Source organism: Oxyura jamaicensis, chromosome 11 (genome assembly GCF_011077185.1).
Source record: "Oxyura jamaicensis isolate SHBP4307 breed ruddy duck chromosome 11, BPBGC_Ojam_1.0, whole genome shotgun sequence".
NCBI classification, from domain to species: Eukaryota; Metazoa; Chordata; class Aves; order Anseriformes; family Anatidae; genus Oxyura; species Oxyura jamaicensis.
In genome coordinates, this window is record NC_048903.1 from 18,380,554 (window position 1) to 18,407,899 (window position 27,346).

General features: G+C 45.1%; 1 protein-coding gene and 2 long non-coding RNA genes across 6 annotated transcripts; 1 reads left to right on the plus strand and 2 right to left on the minus strand.

The window, feature by feature from the left end:
- The first annotated feature begins 2,942 nt into the window (after positions 1-2,942).
- On the plus strand, positions 2,943-20,522 carry MTHFSD (methenyltetrahydrofolate synthetase domain containing). 4 transcript variants are annotated; one of them, XM_035336739.1, is made up of 8 exons: positions 2,943-3,027; positions 3,199-3,311; positions 4,288-4,401; positions 5,167-5,280; positions 7,372-7,462; positions 8,319-8,431; positions 8,638-8,763; positions 16,804-20,522. In XM_035336739.1, exons 1-8 carry the CDS (start codon positions 3,000-3,002, stop codon positions 17,323-17,325), a joined length of 1,221 nt encoding a protein of 406 aa, XP_035192630.1. In that variant the 5' UTR covers positions 2,943-2,999; the 3' UTR covers positions 17,326-20,522. The 4 variants fall into 4 exon arrangements, with proteins under 4 accessions (XP_035192630.1, XP_035192632.1, XP_035192628.1 ...); XM_035336741.1 differs by having other exon boundaries at positions 2,944-3,027; positions 3,199-3,302; XM_035336737.1 differs by lacking the exon at positions 4,288-4,401 and adding an exon at positions 4,448-4,561 and having other exon boundaries at positions 2,945-3,027.
- A 1,715-nt stretch (positions 20,523-22,237) lies between these two features.
- Positions 22,238-24,114, minus strand: LOC118172672. Its single transcript, XR_004753809.1, has 2 exons — positions 23,979-24,114; positions 22,238-22,423 (listed from the first exon to the last, which is right to left on the minus strand). It is a non-coding gene; the product is annotated as an uncharacterized LOC118172672 (long non-coding RNA).
- Positions 24,115-25,087: 973 nt separating this feature from the next.
- On the minus strand, positions 25,088-27,254 carry LOC118172671. Its single transcript, XR_004753808.1, has 3 exons — positions 27,133-27,254; positions 25,451-25,577; positions 25,088-25,249 (listed from the first exon to the last, which is right to left on the minus strand). It is a non-coding gene; the product is annotated as an uncharacterized LOC118172671 (long non-coding RNA).
- Positions 27,255-27,346: the final 92 nt, after the last annotated feature.

The following is a 27,346-nucleotide window of genomic DNA, read 5'->3' on the forward strand; positions in this document are numbered from 1 at the left end:
GAAAGAAAGAAAGAAAGAAAGAAAGAAAGAAAGAAAGAAAGAAAGAAGAAAAAGACAGAGACAAAGAGAAGGAAAGAGAAAAAAAAAAGAAAAAAAGAAAAAGAAAAAGAAAAAAAAGAAAAAGAAAAAGGAAAAGAAAGCTTTCCCTTGGCAGTGCAAAGAGTGGCATCACCCTGGCAAAGCCCCACTGATCCTCCTGGCTGTGCACTCACACCCCAGTGTCACCTCTGTACTGGGGACTGACCCCAGGAAGGGCACCAGGGGACTGACACAAACCCCATGGCTATTTGCAGCAGCAGGTGAGGTTCCTGGGCTCAGGCAGCTTGGTCCAGGCCAAGACACCAGCCCCAACATTCCTCCTTTGTGGGGTTATTCAGTAAGCACAACGATTTGGTCGCACGCTGTTTATTCACAGATGGATATCCATTTCACCGTGGTCAGAAATACAAATTGCCAGTACCCCAGTTAGTGCGCTGCAAGAATAAATTTATCATTAAAACAGCTTGACTTAAAAACTTGCAGATGACTTTTAATTTCAATACTGAAAAACGAACATACATAGATTAGCATTCATCTTTGGGTAGATTTTGTCTGTTTTCTGTGGCTGCCCTTACACGTTCGGTCTGTACTCCAGGGCAAGGACTGCTGCAGGACAAGCAGTTTCTTTCTGCATTGTCCGCAGTGCACCCCGGGGTCTGTAATCCCAGGCACTCCCTTTTTCTAGGCTTTTCATAAACCATGAGTGCTGCAAGCAAGAGCTACACTTTGTCTTTTGTATGAAATGCTTGGATCAATTTTTGACTTCTTTCTAGAGGTCAAAAATAACAGACTAGCATCTTTTATTGTTTTGTAAAATGAAATCTAGAAGTGATGCAGTCAACTCAAGTGGACTAATTCCATTTACACGGGGTGTTGGTGGCCCTGTACGCGTCCCGCTAGAAAGGGACTTCCCAGTGACATCTGTGTGAGCCACGTGAGGCTGTGAGAGCTAATGGGAAAGGCTGCATTAAAAAAAAAAAAAAAAAGATCCCCTGGAAAAGCAATTTGGTGCACACAGGATTTCAGAGCTGTGGAATCAAAGCAGAGAACTGAACCGGTCAAAAAAATGTCACCCAGCAACAGATTCCTAGGGCAAAGTATCCTGATTGCTGCAGAACCAACTCAGACCCCTCTTTTTGGGAAGCCAAATCCACGTGTGGGACTGAGCGGCCTGCAGGGAGGTTGGAGGGAGCTGTAGGAAGCACCTGAGCCCCCCTGATTGCTATTGCATTAATTGTCATGACACAGTTGCTCTCACTTGCTTCTCATTCCCCAGAGGAGAGGAGGAAGCGTGTGGCAGAGCCGCATCCATCCCGGGAGCTGCAGCGAGGTGATTTTGGGGTGACAGCAGACAGACGGACAGCGCAGGCTCTTGCAGCCCCGATGGACATGAGGAGAGCTAAATGCCGCCCGGTGTCCCAGCATGGTGAGCCCACGTGAGGTCCCTGCGCCCTCCCGGGAAGGAGGACGACGCTTCCATTTCCTCTGCCGGCAGCGCAGATTGCGAGGCTGACTTACAGAGGCCGTAAATTGCTCACCAAAGGCCCAATCCCGAACTCCCCGCTGAGATATCAAAGTCGCTGGGAGTTTTCCGTGAGTAGGAAGTGGAGGAATGAGCTTCAAACATTTAGGCCCAGCTCCACATGGGTGGTCTGTTATGCCTGGATGGATTCCCACTGGCTCCAGCAGTACTTGGAGGTAGTGAAAAGGCTCTTCCTAAGCGCACCCCATTGCGGAACCAGGGCTCCGAGTTCTTTCTCCAAATGCTGACGAGGGGTTTCGGTGGGAAGCTGAAGCCCAAAGCACACCACAACGTTTAGCTGTCGTCCACAGTATCGGTCTGAGCTTGAAAAACACATAGTTGGAGGGGGAAAGGCTCCCGGGCCCAGCGGAGCCGTGGCCTTTGCTTTGCACTGTGAAAAAAACAGCTCGGCAACCGACAGCAGCCCCAGAAGGAAAATGCGCTTGCATCTGCCCGGCGATACATCTGCAACTATTCAGAGAAGAGCATCCTAATTTGTTCCGCTTTTTTGGCTGGCAGAGCAACAAACAGCCAGCTCCGGCCGTGGCCATGTATCGGCAGCACCCGAGCCGAGCAGAGCAGAAACCCAGACCCAGAGCCATGTCCCCCCTTCCCTGACAGGCTTTAGGACAAAGCCATGGCTCGTCGCTCCCACGGCCCTCCTGTCCCGCTCTGCTCTCCTCGGGGTGCGTGGGGAATGCGTCCGTCCCATAAATAATAAATCGGGCGAATGAATCGTTTGCCATCCCATTAAATGTGGGCAAGAAGTGTGCTTGGTGGGAGCTGGCGGACCTGGGATCCCACGTAAAGGCTGGATTTATGGCTGGATGACTTTAAATGGAAAAATAATTGATTAAATAATTGATTTGGGAGTTTATTTTATGAAAAGCGTGCTTTTTCCAGGTATAACATGTGACTTAAAGGAAGGCTATGGGATCCTTGGGGGCTGTGCCGCGCTCTGTTTCCACACAGCAGCTCTCCCTGATTCCTGCTCTGAACTTTATGTCAAAACACGGCCCCTCAGGGGCTGGCAAAGCACGAGAACATCGCCGGGATTTTGGGGCATGACTTGTGGAAAGGCCCCTGGGTTAGGCTTGGGGTTTTCCTCACAGCGTGTGGCACTGCAGAAGGGGCTATGGCGGGAGCAGCGGCTTCTCTTTGGGGTGTTCATTCCTATTCCTATTCCTATTCCTATTCCTATTCCTATTCCTATTCCTATTCCTATTCCTATTCCTATTCCTATTCCTATTCCTATTCCTATTCCTATTCCTATTCCTGTTCCCATTCCCATTCCTATTCCCATTCACTCCCCATTCCCCCCCCATTTCCCCTTCGCCCTCGCCCTTTTTTGTCCCCTGCGCTCCGCCGTAGCCTCCCGGAGAGGTGGGCGGAGCCAGGCCGGACCCGGAAGCCCCGCCCTTGGGCGGCTCTCGCCGCCATGCAGGGGGGCGCGGGGCCGCGCGTGGGTGAGCGGCGGGGGGCGGGGCCGGGGGCGTGACGTCACGGCGTGGGGGGTGGCGTGACGTCACGGCGGGGGGCGCTACGTCATGGGGGGGGGCGTGAGAGCGACTGCTGGGGGGGGGTTACCGTTGGGCTGAGGGGATGGAGGGGCTGAGCGCTGCCTCCCGTCCCCTCAGGGACTACCAAGGGCGGCGTCCGGGAGCTGGTGTGGGGATACCTGGAGAGCAGCGGCCTGGCCGAGAGACCCCGGCCCGTGCACGGCCGCATCCCCAACTTCAAGGTACGGGGGGATGGGGGAGGTGGTGGCAGAGAGCTGGGAACACCGCCCCGTGCATCTCTGGTGTGCTGCAGGCCCACAAATGCAAAGCTCTGCCGTGCCTGGTGTGCGCCCCTGTGAGGAAAGGCCCGGGGGTGTACAGCCTGCAGGAAGGATGCATCTGTGGAGACCTTGCTGCAGCCTTTCAGTACTAAAAGGGCTAAAAAAAAAAAGATGGGAAGGGGCTCTGCTTGGGTAGGTAGTGATAAGACGAGGGGGAATGGTCTTAAACTGAAAGAGAAGAGAGTCATACTAGGCGTTAGGAGGAAATTCTGCACTGTAAGGGTGGTGAGGCTCTGGAACAGGTTGCCCGGAGGATGTGGCTGCCCCATCCCTGGAGGTGCCCAAGGCCAGGCTGAATGGGGCCTTGGCCAGCCTGATCCAGTGGGTGGTGTCCCTGCCCATTGCAGGGGGTTGGGACTGGGTGATCTTTGAGGTCCCTTCCAGCACGAGGCATTCCGTGATCTCCCACAGACACGCCATAGCAGGCGCGCACTGCGTTTTGTTCGTGCTTCACCAGGTTTTCACACCCACTCTAATAACTTAATTTCTTGAGCTCAATATAGTCACTGCAAAGAGAGACTCATCCCGAAAGCAGTTCATCCAAAACCAGCCTCTGTTTCTCGTGTTTAAAGGAACCTGTTTGTGCTCATTGACTAAAAAGGGAAATTGCCCTCCAACTTTGAGTCAGGTGTGAACAGGGTCAACTTAGGCAAAGTGAGCATACCCAGATCCCCCTTTTTTTTTTTCCGTGGCCTGCAAGATGTTAGTCGAGCCTTCAGCCACTGTTGGTATGCGTTTCCTTCCCGTAGAGAAGATCACAAAATTAGCAGTGTGTCCCTCGTGTTTAAAATCTGGGGAAGTTAGTGTCTCTACAGGATGAAAGAGTAAAAATTTCCCCGCTCTGCTTTGAACTCCTTAGTGATGCACGGTTATTTTATGAAAACAGGGTGCCTCTCATGCTGCGACAAGGCTTCTGGCTTTACAGGAGTTCAAAGCCGCCAGTACTGTAAAAATAAATCCCGATGCTCCCCAGAAGAATGCTCGCTTTCTAACACTAGAAGTAAGTGAATGCATTCCCTTCTCTCCCAATTCCTTTCTTCACACAGGGGTCCCACCAGGCTTGCTGCTCTATTAAAGAGCTCGATGCGTTCAGCAGAGCAAGTGTGATCAAAGTGGATCCTGATAAGCCTTTGGAAGGTGTTCGGCTGGCCACACTGCAGGTAACCGAGTGCCTTTGCACCCCTGAGGAGGAGGAAGAGGAGAGTAGGAGAACGGTGCGGTGCTTGGCAGCACTTCGTGGCCAACTCCTGCCATTTTTCCTGCCATTTACCAGTCCTGAACTCCACAGGGCTGCTCATGACAGCATTTCCTTGCCTTTTGGGCAAACTACCAAGGTGCAGATAGAGTTTTGCTAAAGTAGTACAATTCTGTGGACCAGCAGCTGTTCCCATGGTTTTGTGGTGTAATCCCCAGAAACATGTAAGGTGGCCTTGCCTCAAATTGCCGTACATTTATCACAGGATGCATGTGTGACAGACGTACGTCAGACCTATGACTGTTTGCTAGCTTGTTATCGTGAGTAGCTTATTTGTGCATGCATACTTTAGACCAACAGGCATCTCTTGCCCTCTGTTATTTAAATAGTTCCTTGTCTGAAGCTGTAGTGGAGAGGATTCCTCTACAACCACTACACGGTCACCGATGCTAACGACTCATAGCAAATAAGATGACTGGCCACATGGAGATCTATGGGACAGTAAAAATGTTTCTCTGGTGTAAAACGAGCCCGCCTCATTCTAACGTGGTAACTCCTTTTGTTTCACAGGCAAGGAAGACTTTGTTGGTTCCCACCCCGCGGCTGAGAAGTGGCCTGTTCAATAGGATTGTTCCACCCTCAGGTGCCACCAAGGAGATCCTGCGGATATGTGCTACGTCTCAAGTAGGGACACAAAATGGGCAAAGCCTGAATTAACATGTGGAGGAGTGTTGTGTTATGACAGTCTAACGTAAAGTTGGAATACCAGATGCTGCCTGACAGCTTGTCCTGTTAGTATGCTGCTCCTGGTTTTGTGTACACATGCACCAGGAATAATCTTTTGGCAGCGCTTAAGTCATGATGCAATCTATTTTTTTCATATCTGTTTAATTTATTAATAGGACAGTATATTTTGTGAATGCTTTCTGGAACATTATGAACAACTTCCATAGGTGGTTTGCATCTTTAAGCTTCTAATAAATATTACTCCTTCATTTTTGCAGTTTTAAGCTAGTAAACCCTGGAAGGAGTATTCTAGCGTTTACGGTTTTTGCCTCATCTGGTCAATAAAATATTAGGAGTTACTCAGTAGGACAGATCGGTTCTTCTACAGTCTTAAGTGTAAAGAAACATTAATTCTGTGTTTGGTCTCGATGGTATAAAATAATGTGTATGCAGTGGGTATGTAGGGGTTTTCTCTGAAACGTGGTGCGTTGCTGCCCTCTGGTGTTAAAATGTCAGACTGTAGGGCTAAAGTCACTTGGCAGAGAAACCTGTAGTGGTTTACGTGCATCGTTTGGTGTGATGAATTAACTTTTACAAAAGGAATAGTTCTGCTATATAGTTTTATATAGCTTTATTCCCTTCTTTATCTCATGCTAAAGGAAATAAAGCTCTAGATTAATGTAGTATACAACTGAGGATTGTAAGTGGATGGTAATTAGTAGCCTTTGGCTACTACTTTGTTGGAAGTTCTGTTAAGGTCATTAATTAAGCTTTTCAGGGTTGAAGAGCCGTTTTTGAAAGGGATCTTTCTTCTGACCTGCTTCAGGCCTCGTGTCTGATACAGGATCTTACTACCACGTCTGTTCCTTCCCCGGATAGGTTTACTAATGAATAAATGCTATTAGTTTATATTGACAAAGCACTGTGCAAACTGGTCTTGGCACGCTGCTGTGAAGTGGATAGTGAGCCTTATTAATTAGGGTCATACAAAAATGACCAATCTTTTAGGTTCTGTGCTTCACCCTGAAAATGTTTGTTTGTTTTTTAATTGTGAGGATTAACTTAGCACAAGGTTGAATTGGTATGAAGAGGATTTGCTATGCTGTACACATGTCTTAAGAGTGAATGAATACCAAGATATCTTTCAGTTCTAAATATCTGATGTTTGAAAGCTAAAATAAAGCTTTGTTTTTAATATCTGCAGCTCTGGACAGAATTTTATTAGGATGTGTCCTTTAGAGGGGAGCCTGAAGGGGTAAGGGGGCAAGATGAATTAAGGAAGGTTGGCAGGGCTATGTAAGGTTTTTCTTCACTTGTCAGGAATAACGTGTTTTTCTGTTCATCAGTGTTGTAGTTAGGAAGTTTGGGTAAAGATGGCTTAGCTTGGCAGGGGCACATCTTGAATAATGATCACACAGCAAAGTGCTGAGGAATGCAGTCTCAGGGAACACGTAGGCAGCTTGGGAATGTGCTTTTAAAGATTTGGGTCTGGAGATGCTGGCAGTGCCGTGTATACAGTGTGAAAAGGAGAGTAATCCAGCATCTGTACCTTGTTGTGCATTTTGGGTACAGTTTAACATCTTCAGGATGTAGCTGTCTGTCTAAATTAACCTTGTGATTTGTATGTGAGAGCTAATTTAAGAATCTGTAGTGCTCTGGCGTTGCTCATGAACATGAATCTATCTTATGACTTTCACTTAGTAGGAGTAGTAGGGTAAGTTTAATTTGCCCTCATTTTCAGAAATAGACGCTGAATCAAGGGTTTCAAATACGAGGTTTTGATCCTAAATAAGCAACCTTGTTTAGAAAACGGCCCACCTCCCTTAGCTCTCCCTGAAGTGTGCCAGAATCCTTGTCACTGTAGTAGAAAATGTATTCTAGGATTCCCCAGAGGGAATCCCTTTCCAGACATTTACAACTTGGCTATACATGGAAGAAACACTTAGAAACATGGTGAGTCACTTGGATTTATCAAAATACTCTGGGTTTCAGCCTCACTGCTTGGAAGACTCTGCACTGTGTGAACCTAAAGCTATGTTTTTCTTGCAGGGTATAAAAGAATACAGTGTGCCTGTAGGTCTTGATGGGAAAGTACGAGTGGACTTGGTTGTTGTAGGATCAGTGGCTGTCTCAGAAAAAGGTAAGATAAAGCCCTGTAAGCTTTCTAGGAGGAGGGTGTGAAGGTTGTGATTCACAGTGTTACATCTTCATTTTGACAGACCTGAAAATCTCCTTGCAGCTTAATTGTGGCCTTAAGTTTTGTCTTTTCTGTGTGTCAAATCACTGATCGCAGTCCAAGCAGGAAGATTCAATGCCTGGTTTACAACAATGCCACCAGGACTTGATGGGCAGGCAGCAGTGTGGTTTAGAGCACGCAGGCCACTGTTCTGGCCTTCAGTAGAACTATTTAGGCAAGCTTTTCTTTTTTCTTTTAAAGGAAGCAGGGAGACCAACGTGTTCAGAGACCTGGACTGCTCTAACAGGGTGTATAAAATTATGGGTGTTGCAGCTGCTGATTCAGTACCTATATGGGTATCAGATTTTGCATTTTCTTGTCTTTTGAAGAACCTCTGGTGGTGAAAAAGTATCTGTTGACTTCACCCATTGCCCAAAAATAAAATGCACTTTGTATGTAACCCAGATTCTTCTTTACTTACATGAAGTTAAACTGCTTGATGTGAGTAGGTGGTTCTAATTACAGTGGGTAAGTAGGTTGCTGCGTTAACCGAATTGGGTTGGATTTGGTTTATTCTCAGTGGGAAGATCCTGGCATCTTCCAAGTGTTTGTTGAAACTAATGTTTAATTTTAATTTCAGTTTTACTTCCAAGTAAAGTTGCATTCTATGAAAGATGTCGATCTGAATTCTTGCCAGGTTATAACTCTGTGCTTGGTTTATCTGTTGCAGAGTGCTTAGTTTAAGCACATGCTTTTGACAGTTACCATTCTTTCCATGCTGTTTGTGTCTGCTATCACCTTTTGCTTTTGTGTGTTTTAGGCTGGAGAATTGGAAAAGGTGAAGGTTATGCAGACATGGAATATGCAATGATGGTGTCCATGGGAGCAGTGAAGGAGGAGACACCTGTAGTTACTATTGTGCATGACTGCCAGGTAAGATAAAATACCTGCTCTGAAGTGACAACTTGGAACTGTGTGCTGCTGAATGTTGCACTTGAAGAAGAGACTTGGAATGATTTGGGGGTAGCACCTTTACTTTGTTTCCAGGGTCACCAGTAGATTTGCATATGTTACAACACATCAGGAATTATGCACAATTTTAATGAATTTGTTTTTAATAAATCTCTTGCTTCTTGTAGGTGCTTGACATAGCAGAAGAGCTTCTTGATGATCATGATTTAACTGTTGATTATATACTCACACCAACAAGAACTATCAAGACTAACTGCAAACGACCAAAACCACAGGGAATAATATGGCATAAGGCAAGTTACCTCTGTTAACAATGGCTTTCTGGTACCACCATTCTGTTGATAAGTTCCCCATTTTTACTCCCGTAGGGAAAATCACATATAAACACATTTGTTACTTTGGAAATACTTGGAAAAGGAGCAAATGTGTTTGTTAGATGAAACAAAAATACAGCATAAATGTTCAGTGGTTTGTAGATGGTGATAGTGATGAAGTATATTATTGAAGCTGAAGTCACGGTATCAAATGAATTATAGGGTGAGAGGTGCCAAAAACGTCGCTCATGGAGTTTTAAGAAAGACATCATTTTTTGTAGTTGTTTCAGTATAACAGCTTATGTAAGATGAGGGACTTCTCCATCTTGTTTTATAGCTAATTCTGGAGTGCTTAATAAAACTGCCTGTGTTCAATTTATGAAGGCAGTACTTTGGAGACAACTTTATGGCATTAGACTGTGTGGAATGGGTGGAATACATGCTGCTCCAGTTCTAAAAGAAAAGCATGACTTAGTGGCTGGTACATCGCTGTTTACATAGCGAATGTATGGGGTTGGCTTCCAGGGGCCAGGTGAATCTGTAACCGGAGCTCATACCAGGTGGAGGAACAGTGACTTAATACTGCTTTAAGTCACGTATCATTATTTATTGACAATCATTGTATTATGGGTTTGGAGTTGTTTTTTGTCTTGTTTTTTATTTTTCTGGAGATTGTCAGAAACTTCAGTGGCTTCAAAAATGGTTTTGGAAAAGCATTTAGGAAATTATTCTGCTAGAAATGCATTCTGGCAAAACGTTTTCTTTGTCATTAGATTTTCATTCCAAAAGCCATCCGGTTGGGGAGAAGACCTAATCCCGCATGACTGGGTAGCAGTATAAATGCCTAAAATGAGGCATAGCGTACCCTTTTTTTTTGCAGAAAGCTCTGGAGAAATACTGGTGAATACTTTTAGGGCAATCAGTCGTTTGGCAAGTGGTTAACAAAGTAAAAAGATTCATTTGTTAAGGTAATGTATCTACAACAAACAGCTCTAGCCAGTACTATTTTTATTCTTATGGTGAGAGAGTGGTTTACCCTGACTGTGGTTGAGGATTTGAGGTTAAAATTAAATAAATAAAAGCTTTCTCTGTTCTAGTGCATTTTTTCCATTGAATTATTTTTGTATTATAATTTTTAGGGTATTACTGAATGTAATTGTTTTGAAGGCCTACCCTTTGTGCTCCATCCATCTTGCCAACATATTTTTGATTATAGTCTGTCTCTCTTAGTGTCAGACCAGTCTCAGTAAGCGGCCTTGCTAATGCTTCCCCACCCACCTCCCATCTCCTGCCATTTGCTAGCAACATTTTTAAGGGTCTGGGGCACAGTCTCTTGCAGGGGCCCTTGAATCTTTCGTGTGGCTTTTGCCACTGATAGAAAGTCAAGTCAGTCCCCAAGCAATTTAGCAAATTCAACCTTTCCTTTGCATTTCTTTGCTTTGCAAAGAAAAAGTCAAGATTGGTGGTACAGAATGTTGCTCAGAAGCTTACAAAGTAATCGTCACAACCTTTTGTATCTAAAACTTGAGGAGATGCTTAGTAGAGTTTTATCTAACGGCTGCACCACATTGACTTCAGCCACTCTGTGTGTCGTAGTGAAACTTTTTTCTATAGTAATCTCTGCGTTAGTGATGTCTGAAAAATACAGCTCTCACTGAATTTTTCACAGCTCTCTCTGAGAACAGAGCTCTTTACACGACTGAGCTTTAAGTTAATTTAAGATATAAAACAGCTTCAGAGCTTGTGTTGGCTAGATAATATTGGAGAACACTAGTCAGTGGGGATAATTATGTTTCTGTTATTCTGAGACAACAGCAAAATGTTGTCTGTATGAAGAAAGAACTTAACATTATTTTTTTCACAGGGAACCGAGCGCCTTGTATATATGTTGTTTGTGGCTGTGGAGGTAACTGTGATCGACTGCTGCACAGAGGGTCTTGGAGGTGGGAGGTCTAGTTAATTGTCAGGTTGTTAAAAAGGTAGGATTTAGTTAGGGCTATTTAATTGTTTGTCCATCAGCTTTATCTGGATGCTTCTGCATTATTTTCTCATCCTTTTCTCTACATCCTTTTCCTCCTTCAAATCCTGGTTTTGCTATTGCATTCCTGTTCTTCTCTGCAAAACCAAGCGAATCAAGAGGTTGTCAGTAAATAAATACCCCACTTCTGAATATGGTGTTTTGTCAACAGAAAGTAGCTTAACTGCTTTAAGGTGGGCGATGTGTAAAATACATTGCAAAGAAAATTCATCCTTCACTGGATCAAGCCAAGACAATGACTTACAAAATGAATTAAAGGTGTTTGCAAACACCGGATTACTGCTAAGAATTGTTGTAAAGGATGTGCTTTCCTAAAGCTGTTAGGATAAATAGCCACTAATAGGTACCCTCTGTTTTCAGCTCATAATGAGGTAAAAGGGTACCTGCAGAGTAAACAAAATGCGTATCTCCAGGCTAGGTTTCTGTGCTCAGAGAGGCACTGTGTTTTCTTGGAGTGTTTGTGGTCCTTCCGTGCTGTGTAGGAAGGAAGTAGTGAGTCAAGTAAGGGAGCAGGTGCAAATAATTACACACTGTGTTTTTTGTCATAGAAATGCTGATTTTTAAAGACTTCGAAGGAAGTATAAGAGCTACAGTGTTAGTAACAGGGAAGAATTATCAAAACAAGTGCTAGGCACTCTAGAAACACATCTAAATTACAAAGGCAATACCGGGGCATTACAGGTAAGCTTTCTGCACTGGAGTTGAGGGGTTTGAAAAACGTGTAAGTGCTCTTGGAGGGCAGCAAGAGCCGCTAAGAGCTGAGCACTCTGGAAAACTTTATTTGGATACCAGCGGAGAGTTATTTGGCTTCATCTGCCTTGAAAATCCGACCCATTGTTTCTGGGAACTCTAAATTCATGAACCAACTTACTTTCTCATTTAGTATTTTGTATGGGTAGCTGTGATCTTTATCTGCGACGCTGTCAATTATGTGTGTCACAATTGTGAAGTTATTTGTGCTGTGCTTATTTTAAATTGAAACTGTACAGACCAATTAAAATACTTGGGGGCATGAAGAGGGAAATGAGAATAGTTGGTAGAAAAATCACTAGATTCTATCAAGCATTTCCTTCTGTTTGTTTTTTTTTTTAAAAAAAAAAAAAATCACTTTTTTTGATGGGAATTTTATAGAAGTAGGATTTTCTTTCTTTTTTCCCAAAATGAAATGAGCTAGGAGAACCTGTGAGTCTGATGTTGAAAGAGTTTAATATGCAGTGGCAGCGAGACACTGACAACAAACAGCTTTTGATTTGGGTCTGTGATAGAATGTTTGGAAAGTAAAATAATGCTGTTTCAGAGCTCAAAAAAATCACAAACTCAAGCTGGCAAAACCTTTAGCAGGGACATGCTGTTGCTATCAGGAAAAAAAATGTCGGTTTAGCTCGGGCTTTTTGTTTTGTGTTTTTGGGGTGGGTTTGTTTTGAGGGATAGCGTGAGCAGGGCAGGCTTCCACGTGTGGTTAAACATCTCGACACCTTTGCAAACCTGACCCTTGCTGCAGAGTCCATGGACTCGGTTTGTGCTGATGGATTCCAAATGTGGGTTGCATAAGTTTCTCCTGAGGGACGCTCGCAGACTTCATGGGCTGCCAGCTCCCAGAAATATGCCCTCGGATTGCGTGCACATATTTGGACATTTTATCATTCATTTGCACAAAATGTTTGACTGTGCTGGCCCGTCCTAGCTGTCTTGGCGTTGTGCTTTAAACCCCTGTGAGCAGAGTGCTCCTTGAAACAAGTAACTGATTAAGGAGACAAGGTGAGAAGGGGGCTCTGTTCCGGAGGCCTTTATGAGGAGCCTCGGGTCAGGCATCCCCCAGGGTGGGCAGAAATGAATCTTGCAAACACTTCGGCCTTCCAGCCTCGTTACTTGGAAGCGCTGGTACATCTGCTCTACTAAAGATCATTTGGTCTTGCTCTCAGCCTTCCAGGGCAGGACAGCAACACCTGTATCCACCATGAGCCACGTGTTCCTGTATCATTTGGTGTGCCCAGATGGGTAGCTATGAGAAGCAGAATTAAATAACAGAGTTAGCATCCTCTCCAATCTATAACTGTCCTTCCCTTACGGGCCCTACATCAGAATTGCACTGCCTTTGCTGCCAGGGAAATCAAAGTGGTGTTTGGCTTGGCCTGCGCTGTATCAGGGGTCAGCATTACTCATTCTGTCAGAGGACAAACACATCTTTCATTTTCTCCAGCAAAATATTGGAAGTGGCTACGTTTGCTCTTCTGGAATAACAGTGGCCGAGGAGAGCCCCGACGTTCCAGCAGAGGCTTTGCACAAGTCCATCTGCCACTACGTTGTTTTGGGACCAAACCAGGTGTCGTAAGAGTGGATGTTCAGGGTTAAGTACTGGGAGATTTTTACTGGCAAGCAGCATCCCAGAGTCTGTTTTCTTCAGGTTTCTGTCAGAGAGGGGCCACATTTCCCTACTCAGCTCCTTTCCCATAGCCTGGTAATTGTGTGCCAGAAGAATTCATCTACCCTGCTGTCCTCTTTCCCCAAGGCTCTCCCAGCCATGGCAGGGAGTAGGCAGGATTGTTAAATGATTAATTGCATTTGGTGGAGTTATTTTTAACCTGAATCACTCCAGTTTACTGAGTTCATAGCACAGCCCCAGAAGCACTTCTGTTGTCCGACCCCAGAAGGCTGAAGCGTGGAAGCGGCCTGGGAATTGGTGGTCAAGGGATAATAGGAAACTTCTTCAGCTGGCTTTGCTGCCAAAGCCAATCATCTAAATCCCAACACTCAATACAAAGTTTACAAACATCAATAAATGGCTTGGCTCTGACTTTATAGGGAAAGGGGGAGCAAGGGAAGGAGCTTCTGCCACTGGGGTTGCCCAGGTCTGCATAACAGGATCAACAAGACACGGGGCAGAGCCCAAGTCCCCTGCGCCCTGGCTTAGCTCTAAGTGCTAAGCAAGGCTAGGGAGGAGTGACCAGCCGGCACAGGACCAAGAAACGTGCAGCTTGTTTGAAAGAGAGGAGGAATATCTTTGGACTCTCTCCACATGGAAATAAATCATTGCAATCCTCCCCAGCTCACAAGACAAAAGGAACTTTTTTTTCGTGATCGTAATTAGCAACACATTGTACTACCACAAAGGAGTTCTTTTGTTTGGTATTTTGCAACAGAGCAGAGCAAGTTTTTTCCCCTCCTGTGCCACCCACTGCCCCTTTTGCCCTTTTGTCTCTCACCCCCTGCACCCCAAAAAAGGTGGTGAAATGATATTCTGAATTTCCAAACTGAGTTTTTTCTACTGTTCTTTGACATAAAAGGAGTGAAAAATAGGGAAGGATTTGAAAGCTTTGGCCCAGATGAAAGATTCTCCTAGACCCCGGGGAAAATAATCTTAAAGATGAATTCTCTGTCACTCTTTGTGGCAAAAGGATGTCAGTTGACGGTATCAGAACTAGTTTAATGTGTTTTTTTTCCAGATATTTTTTTCTTTTACCCAAAAAACTTAAGTGCCAAATCAACTGCCTTTGTTGCTTAGAGGTTTCTCACTGGTATGCCTTCCCAGGGCTGCATTTCAGGTAATGATAGGCTCGCTTTGTGGTGGTTTTTGATGATCAGAACTTCAGCTCTTCTAGAAAATTAGTTCATAGTCCTTCTGAAGACATACGTGCTATTGCAGCTACATCTTCCTGAGGCTGCAGGGACCCTGAAAGAGGAGCTCCAGGCAGATACCCAAAACTGATGGTCACTCCAATGAGAAGAGAGACTGTGCTGCAGCCTGGCCTGTTGAACTCCCTTTTAGGAAGTATGCTGACCCCTGGATTATCTAAATCTTCCCTTCAGTTTCTCCTGGAGAGACTGGGAGTTCCAGATCCGTCCTCTGAGTGGCCCTGCTCATTGATTCCCTTAATCTGCAAAGTGGGTGAGGGCTCGCTCTTGGTAGCGCTGCTCTTTCTAGCTAAACCCCCATCTGTGCCTTAGGAGCTGAGTGTAATTTCAGGGTGAAAGGAACCGTGCACACACTTGGTAATAGGTTAAGGTTGTTCTTTTTGTCCAGGAGTGATTAGTTGCATGAGAATAGAAAAATGTTTTTCCTGTTTGGTTTAATTAGCATAGAGCTTACGTTTCACATAGAAATTTGACAGAGGACAACAAATGTTCCTAATTGTTGGCCAGTAAAAACAAAGTAAGATGGCTTCAGCCATTGGTTTGATGTTGTATTGCCCAGGGAAGGGGAGTTTGCCTTCAAACCCGGCAGTCTGAATTCCTGGCTGAGAAAAACAAATTAGTCCAGGAATCCACAGAGCAATAAGTCTTCAAAATCTGAAAATGGCATGTACCTTTCGGAGTGCTGAGGCTCCCAGAGCCCCAGAGGAAGTCCTTGCCTCTCTGTACTGACTGCCAGATCAGGCCAGATTTGTACAGAAATGATTCTCAGCCGTAAAGTTTGCTTGTTTAAAGGGCCTGATCCCAAACACCTTGACTCTGGGTCTGCAGCGTGGCAGAATGGAGGTTGCCTCTGCCCATGATGGTTAGCTCTGTTCCGCTGTTTGATATTATATTAACAAGGCGGAGCTGGGCTGTATGGAAATGTATGTATTTAATTTCAGCCTGAAGTAAAGCTTACTTGTTTGCTCCTCAGAAGAGGAGTCCTGCCTGGAAACATTTAAGGAACTCCTGCTGACTGCCTTTCCTGTTACCTAAGCCTAACATTGCCCCCACCCTGTCTTCAATTTTACTCCAGTCACGTCAGAGTTGGGTTCCTTTCCCTAGAGAACTGTGAATTTTCGATGCTTTGTGGTGCAGTCAGATCAAAACTCCCCCTGACAGAACTGTAGAACCAGGAGTTCGGGGGCTCTGAGCTGAGCCCTGCGGGTATATTCTGGCCAGGGTACTCTGGTGCTGGTCCAGGACAGCCTGCCGAGGTCGTGGCTCATACTCTTGGGCACAACACCCTATGAGAGTGGCTTGCTCGCACTGTGTGGGCTACCAGCTTGGGATTCTGCTAGCTCAGGCATCGCTACCCCAGGCTCTGTTTTGCTCCCTAATTTTAAGAATTGGATCTCGTGTTGATGGATGTTCTGCTTGTCCAGCAGCCAAGTACGAATTACTGCCGCTTCCAACTGCAGTCTGCAAGCCAAGAGCTAGACCACATTAGCTAGGGAACCACTGCGTTTCCTGCCAGTCACTGAGTGCAGCCTGGGGCATCTCATGCCTGAGATGGATAGGGTTCAGCTGTCAAGAGGAAGAGCCCTTCCAGAAAAGCTGCTTATGAACTGGGGCTGGATGGAGGGACAGAGAGTTCACAGTTTCCAAGTAAGTGTTTGGACACTCTTCCGTTCTGTGATCCAACCCAGCAGAGTGGTGTGGGATCTGATGAGTAGCTGCGGGTGGTGTGTGAGGTCAAATGGCAAGAGAGGGGCTGTGGTGATGTGCCACAACCAGAGAACGTGCCTCCAGCTGGGCCCACACTCGTAGGAGCCCCGCTACAAGGCACGCTCCCCAGCTGCAAGCTAACACCATGGTCCCTCCCCATTGTATGACCCAGCCTACGGGATATCCTGTTTTGGGGGGGAAAAGAAAGCAAGGAGGTCTGCAGAATGAAAGTGCCTGATGGTCTGATGAATTGTAGGCATGTAAGATTCTGCCAGAGCAGGAGCACAGGCCCTCGGTCAAAGCAAATATTAAGGGATAACAATGAGAATGCAAATCTGAAAACGCCCTGATAAATAAATGTCAAAATCACATAGCTCTGAGTTTGGTTTTGATTTTCCTGCTGGATCCACATTGTACTGCTTGCTTAAAGAGTAACTAATGTTTATTTTTGTCCTGCAGTGTGTATTTAGGGAGCATCTTCAGAATCCAGCCAACAATTAGTAACGTTTTGAATGCTCTGGCACTTCGAATGGCAGCAATATAATAAAGTTCCGCTCTTTTTATGGTACAAATGGGTCCTGATGGTCATCTTTTTCTGGAAGAAAAATCTCATAATTGTATCTGTCTTCCTTCTTTTTTAGGTCAGCTATGAGATGCTGGCAAAAATCCCCATCCTTAAGAGTCTTCGATACAAAGAGAAACAGACAGGCAAGGATGTTACCCTCCAAGACGAACATCCAGACTTGGCAAACGCCAACAAGTCAGCGGCGTTAAATGCGAAGGCAATGCCTGGAAATACAAGACCGCAGGCTGCAATGGGCTCGGCTCAAACGGGACAACAGTATGTTGAAAGTGATTCTTTAAGTCCCAGATTAGAGGGATCTGGCACAATTACTACTGTGTATGTGGGGAACATACCTCCCAACGTAAGAGTGAGCGAGCTGAAATATGCTTTAAGGGAATTCCATGCAACTCCTTTAAAAGTGAATTGGCAGGGAGCGCAGCACAGGGCTTTTCTCGATTACAAGGATAAAACAGCTGCAGAGAGTGCTGTATCCTCTTTGAAAGGCTTGAGCCTCGGGGGTAATACTTTGCGAGTTGAGCTGGCCAAGAATCAGAGAAACAAAGGGCAAGTAGAAATCAATAGTCAGAAATTAATTTGAATAGAGGAAAAAAAAAAGGCGTGTTTTTATTGTTTTGCAAGAAGCTGACCTAAGTTTTCAAGGTTATTAGTATATGCGCTGATCTCTGCAGGCTAAACAACAAAGGCAAAGCCAGCTTTTCAAACAAATGAGGCATACATCTCACAGCTGACTTGCCTGCCCCATTCCTGCAGTTGTACATGCAAAGTGCATTTGTCAAGATGGATGACAGAGGAGCCTTTTCTCTAAATGGTTGTCCACAAATTACCCGCATTCTGTGTATTTGTTTTTCATTGGCCCTGGTTCAATTTGCTGTTCAGAGTGTACATCTGTTAGGCTTGGATCAAAAATCTGCCCTTTGGTAGCTGCACGCAGCCACATGGAGCGAGGTGGTTATGTTCTGTCATCTACAGATTGTACCTGCAGCTTTGTGCTTGTGAGCTTTAAAGCCAGCTGCAGAAAATCTGTCTTAAAGGTTACAGCTATGTTTACTAAGAAACGGTGTTTGCCTGATGCAAGTTTTCAGCATATTTCTTGTAAAAATGGGGGAAGGGGCCTTGGCCTGTTTGTGTTCTTGAAGAACTGCTGTAAAAACACTGGCTCAGCCCCCAAGCTCTAGTAATAACTAGTAACATCAGGTGGAGGAGAAGATAGCCCCCTTCTCAGGTTTGTTTTGTTAATTCAGCCCTCTGTAAACTTTGTATGTTTCATTTCAGTCTGGGAGAGAAAACTTTTTCTCCCCTACTTCTCCCCAAAACACTTCAGGTGCCTTTTTAATGGATGTAGATAATTATAAAACAGATTCTTTTCCTGATTGTCTTGTCTCTTATAATGTGGTGTGATTCCATTGCCTCTGTGAAATTACATTAATAGATAATCATTGTAGTGGAAATGAAAAGCAGACAAACCACAGTCAAAACTTGTTGATGACTAGTCTAGTTCTTTGAAAAGCTGATGGAGATAGCAGCAAGGCCTGTTCTTACTGCGCCTTTGTCACCACCAGTGTGGTCTTCCTGCACCCGCAGCAGCAGACAGTGATGAGCATTAGGGAGCAGCACTGACAAATTTTATTTGCAGAAGTGCTATCAACTACTAGCTTAAAGTAAGTTTTTACACACACATGAACACTTTCAGTGTAGAGGAGAATGATGATTTATGTGGTATGGCTTTTATTATATTTTTTTTCTTCAGTTCTTCATTCCTGAAAAACAGGCTGAATTTTGGCTGAACCATCCTTCCTAAACAGAAGCACTTTTGCCATTGATGCTGGGCACGTAGTCAAAGTAAGCATCCAAATGGATTTTATTATTTTTTTCACGTATAAGTTGGAAACTTTTTTTAGCCAGAGGGTACTGTTAAGTATATTTTAAGTACATTATTATGCCTCAAGGGTCAGACATTTCATACAGTATTATATAAAAAATTCTGTTATCATGTGCTCTGCACAGGAGGGACTCAAGGAAAGCATTGCTTCACCTTCCTGTAAGGTCAGCAAAAGAGAGGTTTCTGAAGAAGCAGTGCTGTGCTCTTAAATGCTCTCTTTTCCTCCAGCTCAAACTTATTTTCAGCGTCACTTAGTATGAATTCAGACATGAGCACTTCAGGGGCCTCTGCATCTTGTTTCAGTAGTTGCGTGCTTCAAGGATAGGAGTCAGGGGTTATGCTACTACTAAAACATACTCATTACATCATTGGCTTAGAAAGCAGGGGAAAGAAAAACAAAAAATAATTACACATCACTGCCTTTGCCTTCCAAATGATGGTGAATTAAGCAACATGATCGTGTGATGTTCTTTTTGACTCTTGCAATACTGTGTGCGTTGGTGATGATGCCCAGGTGACCTCAGCAGTTAAAAAGTATTATTCTGCAAGTGAAAACTTCAGTCGTCTCTAACCTCCCCTGTTATATTACAGATTGAACCAGCCTTCTCTGGTTTGTGGGAATTTCATTCTCTGCCTTATTTCTGGTATTTTGTTTTTTGTTTTTGTTTTTTTTTAATCTCTGAAGTTTCAGTACAGATAAGAATAACCACTGTTGACCACTTAGTTTTTTTTGCGAGGAAAATAATGGTTTTTGCTTTTCACTGAGGCAGAATGAGTCAAAATAAATTTATAAGTGAGAAATGATTTGTATTCATGTGTAAAGGCATACTTGAAGGTATTCCTAAGATATTTTTTTTTTTTATGCTAACCTTGGTCATCTCTGTTTTTAATTGCCAGAAACCACAACATATAGTTCCAGGTCAGCTGACCTCCAAAGGTAATGAAAAAGAGGCATTCATACCGGTTTTCTCTGTCTTCTCCTAGTAAAGTGTTACGTTATGCCAGAGGGGTTAAGTTTGAGGTTCCATAGCATGAGCTGTGCTAGATCTATATCCACGTAGCCAATCTCTGTAATTATCTTCCAGCCTGTCACTTTTTTCACTCTTATGTTTTGTGAGGCCACATTTCACAGCAATACATAACAACTTGTTACTTTCCCAAAAGGCAATTAACAGTCCAAACCGCACTCCTGGGAAGATATTAACTAGACAGAGATATGTAACTGCAGTTAGGCTCCGAGAAGAAAAATAATTGCTATATGCTTAAAACAATGAACCATTCATTAGCATTTCGAATGAACCAGAATAATGTTGATGCTGTGATAAGATCCAATTTAAGTAGTCATTTTTGATCCAGGTTGTTAATAAATGACAAGGTCCTCTGGGCCTTGGCATTGTAAAGTCATTAAAGCTTGTTTTTAATTCAAGGTAGCAGCTGCTCCAGGTCAGAGTTTGGCAGCGCACTGCAAACCCATCTGTATCAGCAGCTTCAGCAAATCAGTAGTAACTAGTGTGGGTACAAGTTCATTTGTCATCTCTGCATCAAGAACAACACCATGCAGGAACAAATCAGTACAGGCAGCTGCTGAAAATAGAACCTGAAGCTACGGAAGGCTCACCAGGGTTCAGAGCCTCTGTGCAGGGTTTAGTAGTAGGAGGTTATATGAAGGCAAAGCAGTAGTCATCAGAAATAAAGTGTGGCTTCCCCGCAGTCCTGCAGGCTTAGGGTGGTTGCTTTACTTTCACCGGGGTTTTTTCTTGGCAAATATGACTGAAGAATATAACCTCTCCCTTTTAGAAATGAAAAATCTTAATGAGTCCTAGTGCATGGGTTGATACAGGATTCCCACAGGGAAAACCAGAAGTGATGTTGTAGGAACTTAACTTTTCTTTTGAGAAGAAAAAAAAGCAGCATAACTTGCAGCAAAGCTGTTCTACAAGCTAACCTGTGAGGTACACCACCATAGCTCATACTGTCTGAAACGCATCGTGTATTAACGCATTCAGTAGGAGTTTGACCTCGCACATGCTGAAGTCAATGTGATTTCTGTCTTGGCCAGCAAGAGAAGCAGTGACAAGGATGGTACCCTTACTGCCGCTTGGGAAGTTGCTCATCTTTAGCTAAGAGACATTTCAATGCAAGATGCTAAATTGCTGTTTAATTAAGTAATGCAAGACTGCCCAAGGCACGCCTACATGGCTTTCTGGCATCTCTAGCTGTATGATGTGGATTTTTTTCTTGCAGGCTGACCAAAATTCTACTTGGGGAGACAGCAGATTTTGAAGAAAAAGTGAATGGGGCAGTTTGCATCTCTTAGATCTATTGTTTCAGGCTCTCTGCACGCTCAGGAAGACATCAGTTATACATGAGTCACTTCTGACTTTTCTCTGAATCAACAAAACTGAAATGTAATGCTTTTTAGTGAACCCTTAGACTCTGATCTCATAATGAAACTCGAGGAACTGAAGCCTGCTTATGTTTCACTTTGGCCCAGATCAGGACTACGCAAGATATTTTAGCAACAATCAAACCACAAAGTCCGTGCCCTGAAGAATTTACAGTCTGAATTAACGAGCTTTAAAGATGAGAACCTTTGCTAAAGTAATAACTCTTCATTTTCTGCTGGTTATATTTGTGGCCTTGCTGCTAGCACCTAGGACGAACTTGGCTACATATACATGGATAGGGTTTGTGCCTAACCTCAGGTGGATATTGGCCCGTACAGTCCCTCTCTATTGCTGTGACTGAAGCACTAGTCGAGGACTGCAGAAGCCTCAGTGCTTCAACCCTGTTCTGTGCAATTGCCTTTTGGTGACCGCTCATGCCCAGAACAATGGAGAGAATGTACTTCTAAGCACTTAACCCCCAGTCTCCTTCTGGATGAATGGTGGGATATCCTTGTTTTTTACGACTCTCATGATAAAAAACATTTGCAATGAGAAAGAATTGCCTGGGTGCTGAAGAAAAAAAAAGTCTAAAATGTCTGTGATAGATGTGCAGTCTGCATTTAATAGGAACTGAAGTGATCCCTAACAGACTTGATTTTAGTTCACTTGCAGCAGCAGAAGAGCCTGAGTTTCACTGCTGTGTGATGAGAAGAAAAGTTCAGCAGTACAATGGGAAATACTTTACTGAGCCAACTTTGTTCAGAAGTAATTAAAAATGAGGTCTTTCTATTCTCTGTGCAGCCCGATGTCCTCGCTTGTCATGTGGTTCGATGCATTCTTTCCAGCTCCTTTCATGGCACAAACAAGTTAGGATGTTGTTATTGCATGCCCCTCTTTTTAAGGGTTCAATGGGGAAAGATGCTGAACAGCTCCGGAGGCTGGTCAGGGTGAGCAAACCCAGCTCAACTTTCATGGCAGCTGAGCGGGTGCAGAGTCCGGCAGTGACCACCCTAGGTGTTACAGCATGTGTATGAGCTTCCCAGAGCGATTCTGCTCCTCTTCTATCCCCGCTTGTGGGAGAGATGCAAAGAGAAAACTATCGGATGAATGGAGCCTCCACCAGCTCCATTAGGCTGGAGAACATGGTCACTTTGGAGGGGATTTTCTTTTGTTGAATGATATTAGTCACAGCGTGGTGTGTGGCACAGAGCAGTGAGGCAACATTGTGATCTGCGAACAATAAAAACGAGGTGGCTAAATGCCACTCAGCACTGAAAACTATACAATCATGAGGGTTTTCCTTCAGACAGCTATGTCCATGCATTTCCTGGAACAAGGACAAGGCCACACAGCTTCAATCCACCAAAGACAACAGCAAGTAAACAAGCCATCTTGCTGTGTAGTCTCCTCTGAGTGACAAGAGTCAGAGATTGTTTGTTTCCATGGAGAGAAAAAGGAAAAAAGTCTCAACATCAGGGTGGGAAGACAGCAAATCCTGCTCCTGTGTCACAGCCAGGTCCCCATCCAGCCCTCCAGCGCCTCCATTCACATTTGTCCCTGGTTCCCTCCCAGAAAGCAGTCTTTAAGGACAGAGGACTTAGCTCATTATCATTGGAGACCAATAAAATATCTGGGGAAAGGGATGGTTAAATGCTGGCTTCAAGTCATGTCTTTTTTTTTTTGTCTTAAATTTAATCGTCTTACAGTGCTCCAAAGGGAGAAACAAACATTTTTAAGAAAACGCTTCCATTGAAAATCTAGCACTGGCTCTGCATTTTTCTCTATAACTGCAGCAAGGGTTGAGGAGGGGGAGGAAAAGCATGAGCTGGGATTTCTCTCATTCCGGTTCCTTAGAAGGAACAGCCCCATGCAGCAGTTCTGGCTCTGGAGGAAACATCTGTGACTGTGACCATGTTAGTCAGGGAAACGTACCCCTCTGTGAAATAGCTTCTTGTGTATGAATGCCTCTATTTCCTCATTGCCATCTATTAAAGATTATCTCTATTCAAGAAAAGTGCACCATTTCCCATGTTTTCATGTATAATGCCTGCAATGTCTGCTGTAAACATCATGAAAAGTTTCTCTGCCCCTCCACTGACATAGGTAGAAAAGTCACTGCTTTTCATCTTTCAAAGCACTGCAGAAATGTTTAGGGTCGTGTATCCTGCCATTGTTCTGGGCTGGGCATCGCACTGAAGTCACGGGGAGAAATGACTTCAGGATACGGACCTATCTAGTCAATCTTTATGGTGGCCCCAGTAACATCCACGTTTTACAGATGGAAAAATGAGGAAGGCGGAGCTGGCTCCCGCTAGACCAGCTGCAACTGGCAGTTCCCAGCACTTTGGGAAACAACTGGAGGGACAGGTTAGAAACTCATCAGAAGCTCTCCCCCTCAAAAAATAAAAACAGCATGGTGACCTTTTGACTTTTTCCTATGTAACAGGTGGGCATCTTGTATCTTCCCAACAGAGCTGCAGCATCGCAGCCACTCTGCCTCCACACAGCCCTGCTGTGGTTGGGAATCCTGTGATCCTTTGGTTTCTCCTGCGCCAGAAGAGCCTTCTAGTCAGTCAAAGCACTCAACTGCAAGCCTCCCTCCAGTCCAGGGACGTAAGTCACAGCTCTCTTGTCCCAGGAGACAAGATGGGAAACAGAATCTGAGCTCCTTTCCCAGAGACGTGCCTCCTCCAGAGGTCTAGCAAATCAACTGTGTATGGTCCACCCATCCCATGCAGAAACGTGGGGCTAAAACAGGGCAATTTTTTTCTTTAAGGAATAAGGCAAACATTCAGGACTGTTAGATGAGAGGAAAAAAGGGCAGGGAAGGAAGTGAAACATTGATGAAAGGTTGCAAAAACCTCTACATTTCTAGTCATTAGTGTATCCACTCCTGCCACTCCTTAGTATCTTGGAGCAATCTGCTAGAATAAAGTTAATCATTCAGACAAGAGTAATACTTACAGTTTTTCCAGAGGGATATCGTATTTTCAGAGTCTTTCCAGGCACTTGCACTGCTCAGATTCCAAAGTCTGGTGTTTCCACCTCTCTGAAGGAAGCGATTACTCAGGTAGTTGATCTGCAGTGTCTTTTCTTTACCACCATATAGGAACACAATCGCTGTAACACGTCCAGCTCCAAGTGAACTCTTGGTACTCTTAAGTCCCTGCAAAACTTTCCAGGCTCTAACATACTGCTTTCTCAGGTGTGTTTGCTTATTTTTTCAGTAATTAGCCTGAAGCTGAGCTGAGCCACAGAACTGCACTTTCAGTACCATTCTGGGTCTTTCAACTCCTGCTGCCTCAAATAAAGAAATGACTATGTCCAGTCTCTAGTATTTATGTCACTGTAAGAAATACTGAAGTGAGGTGGCACTGCCAATATCCACGCATCTCATTCCTTGATCAAGCAGATCTGATCTCTGGGATTGACATTTGCTCTGATATATGTGCTTGTGACCATGAATTTCAACCTCTGACCTACAGGCTTCTTGGGATCTCTCAGAGAACCTCTAGGAAGTGTCTGAGAAGAGATTTGTGTTTACCTCAGATAACGGGGAATTGGTCTCAAAGAACCTCTTTTAAGCCTGTGCAAATTGACAGCTCTCCATCCTGGAAGATAGTAACAACGAGCTTTATTCCTTCTTTTATCATTCCTTAATAATATTCTGATTTTAGTTGCTTACTGGGCAGGATGAGTACTGGCAATGAAAGTTAGTTAAAAAAAAAAAAAAACAACTGAGCTGCATGCCTCTCCTCACTTCTTGAGCCAATCTGATAATTGTTCCTATGAATAACATAAGCTCACGATTGCAGAGCTGCTGCTAACACTCTGGGCATCTCCTGCTCATCATGGGGGCCTCCTTCAGCCAGACGCACACTCCCCTGCATCAGTTATATCCCTGAGGTCAACTCCCAGTGCCAAAGATTTTTTGGCACAAACATGCAAATGCCAAGCCTGCAGAAACAACCCTAACACTGTCTTCCTGCAGAAATTGGTATCAGGCAGGAGTTACGCTTGTAAGCACGCATGGAAAGTGAGCAAATGTCCAGGTTTGGTCTTCTCAAAGCATATGGTCTTCCAAAATAAGTCAAAGTCCCCTTTTGAAAAGTTCACTTTTGAAAAGTGGAAATTACTGTAACTGATGTCCACTGACGCATATAGGTCCCAAGCTTCTTGGACTCAATACAGAAGTCAGGCACCCAATTATCCTGATGGATCTGAGCCTTCACCTGCTAAAAAGTACAGACCAAGCTCAGAACTTGGCCTTCTAAATTCCCTTTTAAGATTCAAAGGATCTGTTTCCACTAGCAAAGTCTCCAAAGTGCCTAGTTTTCTGCTAGTCTGTGTAACCACCCACATCCAAGAGCATCGCGTGCTGAGTATACATGAGATTCTCTATGAAACCCCATGCCACATATTCACATCTGTCCCACCTGGGGGTAGAACAGGCCTGACCCAGAAGCATCCCATAAAGACGGTTTGCCTGATGTGTCCAAGCTCCAATGTTTCAATGGTAAATTTGAAGATGCAGGAAAGGGCCGATCACCTTCGGAGCTCCGGCTAACAGAAAGCGTAAGGAAAAAGAATAAAAAAAAATAAAATAAAAAAGGAAAAGAAAGGAAAAGAAACCCCGACCCGAAGCCTGCGGCGCCCACCCCAGCAGGGCGCACGGAGGGAAGGGCAGACGCCTCCCGGAGCGGTGCGCGGTGCGCGGCACCAGGTGGCGCTGCCGCCAAGGGAACGGCTCCGGGCCGCCCCCGGGCCCGCTCCCCCTCCCCAGGTGCCGCCCCCCGACCCAAGGAGCCCCGCATCGCCCCCCGGCCCCCCCCCCCCCGACGGGGACCTCAGCCCCGCACCGCCTCTCGTGGGGCTCCCAAGTGCAGCTCTCGCAGCCTTGGGGCTTTCTGCGCCCTGCCCGCGCGGGACCACCGTGTGCCTCCACCCAAAGCACTCAGCTGCGTGCACACGAGAGTGCAAGGAACAGGGCAGTAAGTGTGCACACCCAGCTCCGTGGCAGGGGAAGGAAACACCCGGGAAGCATCAGGGCCACCAAGGCTCTTTGCCACCAAACGCTCTGCTGTGGCACCACCTGGCCCTGGTGCTTGGGGATTTCTGGGTCCCTTTGTGCCACATCTGGTCGGAAGCACCAGGCCTGCTTACTGTGCATCGCATTTCAACACAACAGCCTTGCATAAAGCTCACGTTCCTGTAGTAGAAACACCAAAAAAAAAGAAAACCTGGTAGTTTTATTACCTATGGATGGGGTAGCGGGTGACAAGGAGTAGAAAGCAGATCCTTGATGCTCAATGGAGCCACATCAGCTGACCACAGCTCAGAGCTGGGCAGGCAGAGGCCGTTGCATGAGCAAATACCATATTTCTGAGCAAGCCTACTTCTCCTCTCCTCTTACAAGGCTCCACCAGTGTTTCTGAACAAGCTTATTTCTCCTCGCCTCCCAGCCCACCCAACCGCACAGCCATACATGCAGAGCTGCTGCTACAAAGGGACCGGTTGTGATAGCAGCTAGGTTTTTTGCTGTCCCCTGGGACAACACATGCAGGGAAAAAGCAGGTTTGTCTCGTGCAGAACAAGGGCTGGGGGCAGGAGCCCACAGGGTTTCATCCTCTCCTCCCTGGTGGAGGTGTCTGAGATGGAGAGCTGCCTGTTTAGACTGCGCTCACTGGCTTGAGGAGTATGTGGCGTCCATGGTATGCAGTGGTTCTGTTTTTCCAGGTTTGGCGGCATGGGGCAGGGGAACCGATGGGAGGGAGGAAAATGAATCATGCGAACCTTTGTTGGGGACCAGATATCAAACTTTACTCAGGCTGGACCCACAGATTGCAAGGTGTCTGCCTGCCCTTTCCATCCCCTGTGGACACCAAGCTGTGAGAGGATCGATAATACACATAGAGGAGCAAGTTCAACATGAATCTGAAGGATGAAACAAATCTTAGGAGTGATAGTGAGATTTCAAGGAAGGAAAAACCACTTGGCAGAGACTGAACTCCTCACCCTGAGCCTCTATCTCAACCACACCTAGCGCAGATATGTGCGTCAGGAGTGAAACCTCAGCCTTCAGCTTGTACATTAAAAAGTTGGTAACAACACAGCTCACCTCCAGCAAGGACGGTCAACAGTGCAGGGAACAGAGGGAAGGATCCGTCCAGAAAGGCGTAAAAACAGGGGAACCCCAGTAAATGTCGCACGTTGATCACCACTAGCTTAAGCAGGCCTACCCTTGAAAAATAAACACCCAAAAATAATAATAAAAAAGAAAAAATCCCGGAGAGAGGCCTCCACCAGCTCTGCCAAAGCCTTTCCCACCTGCC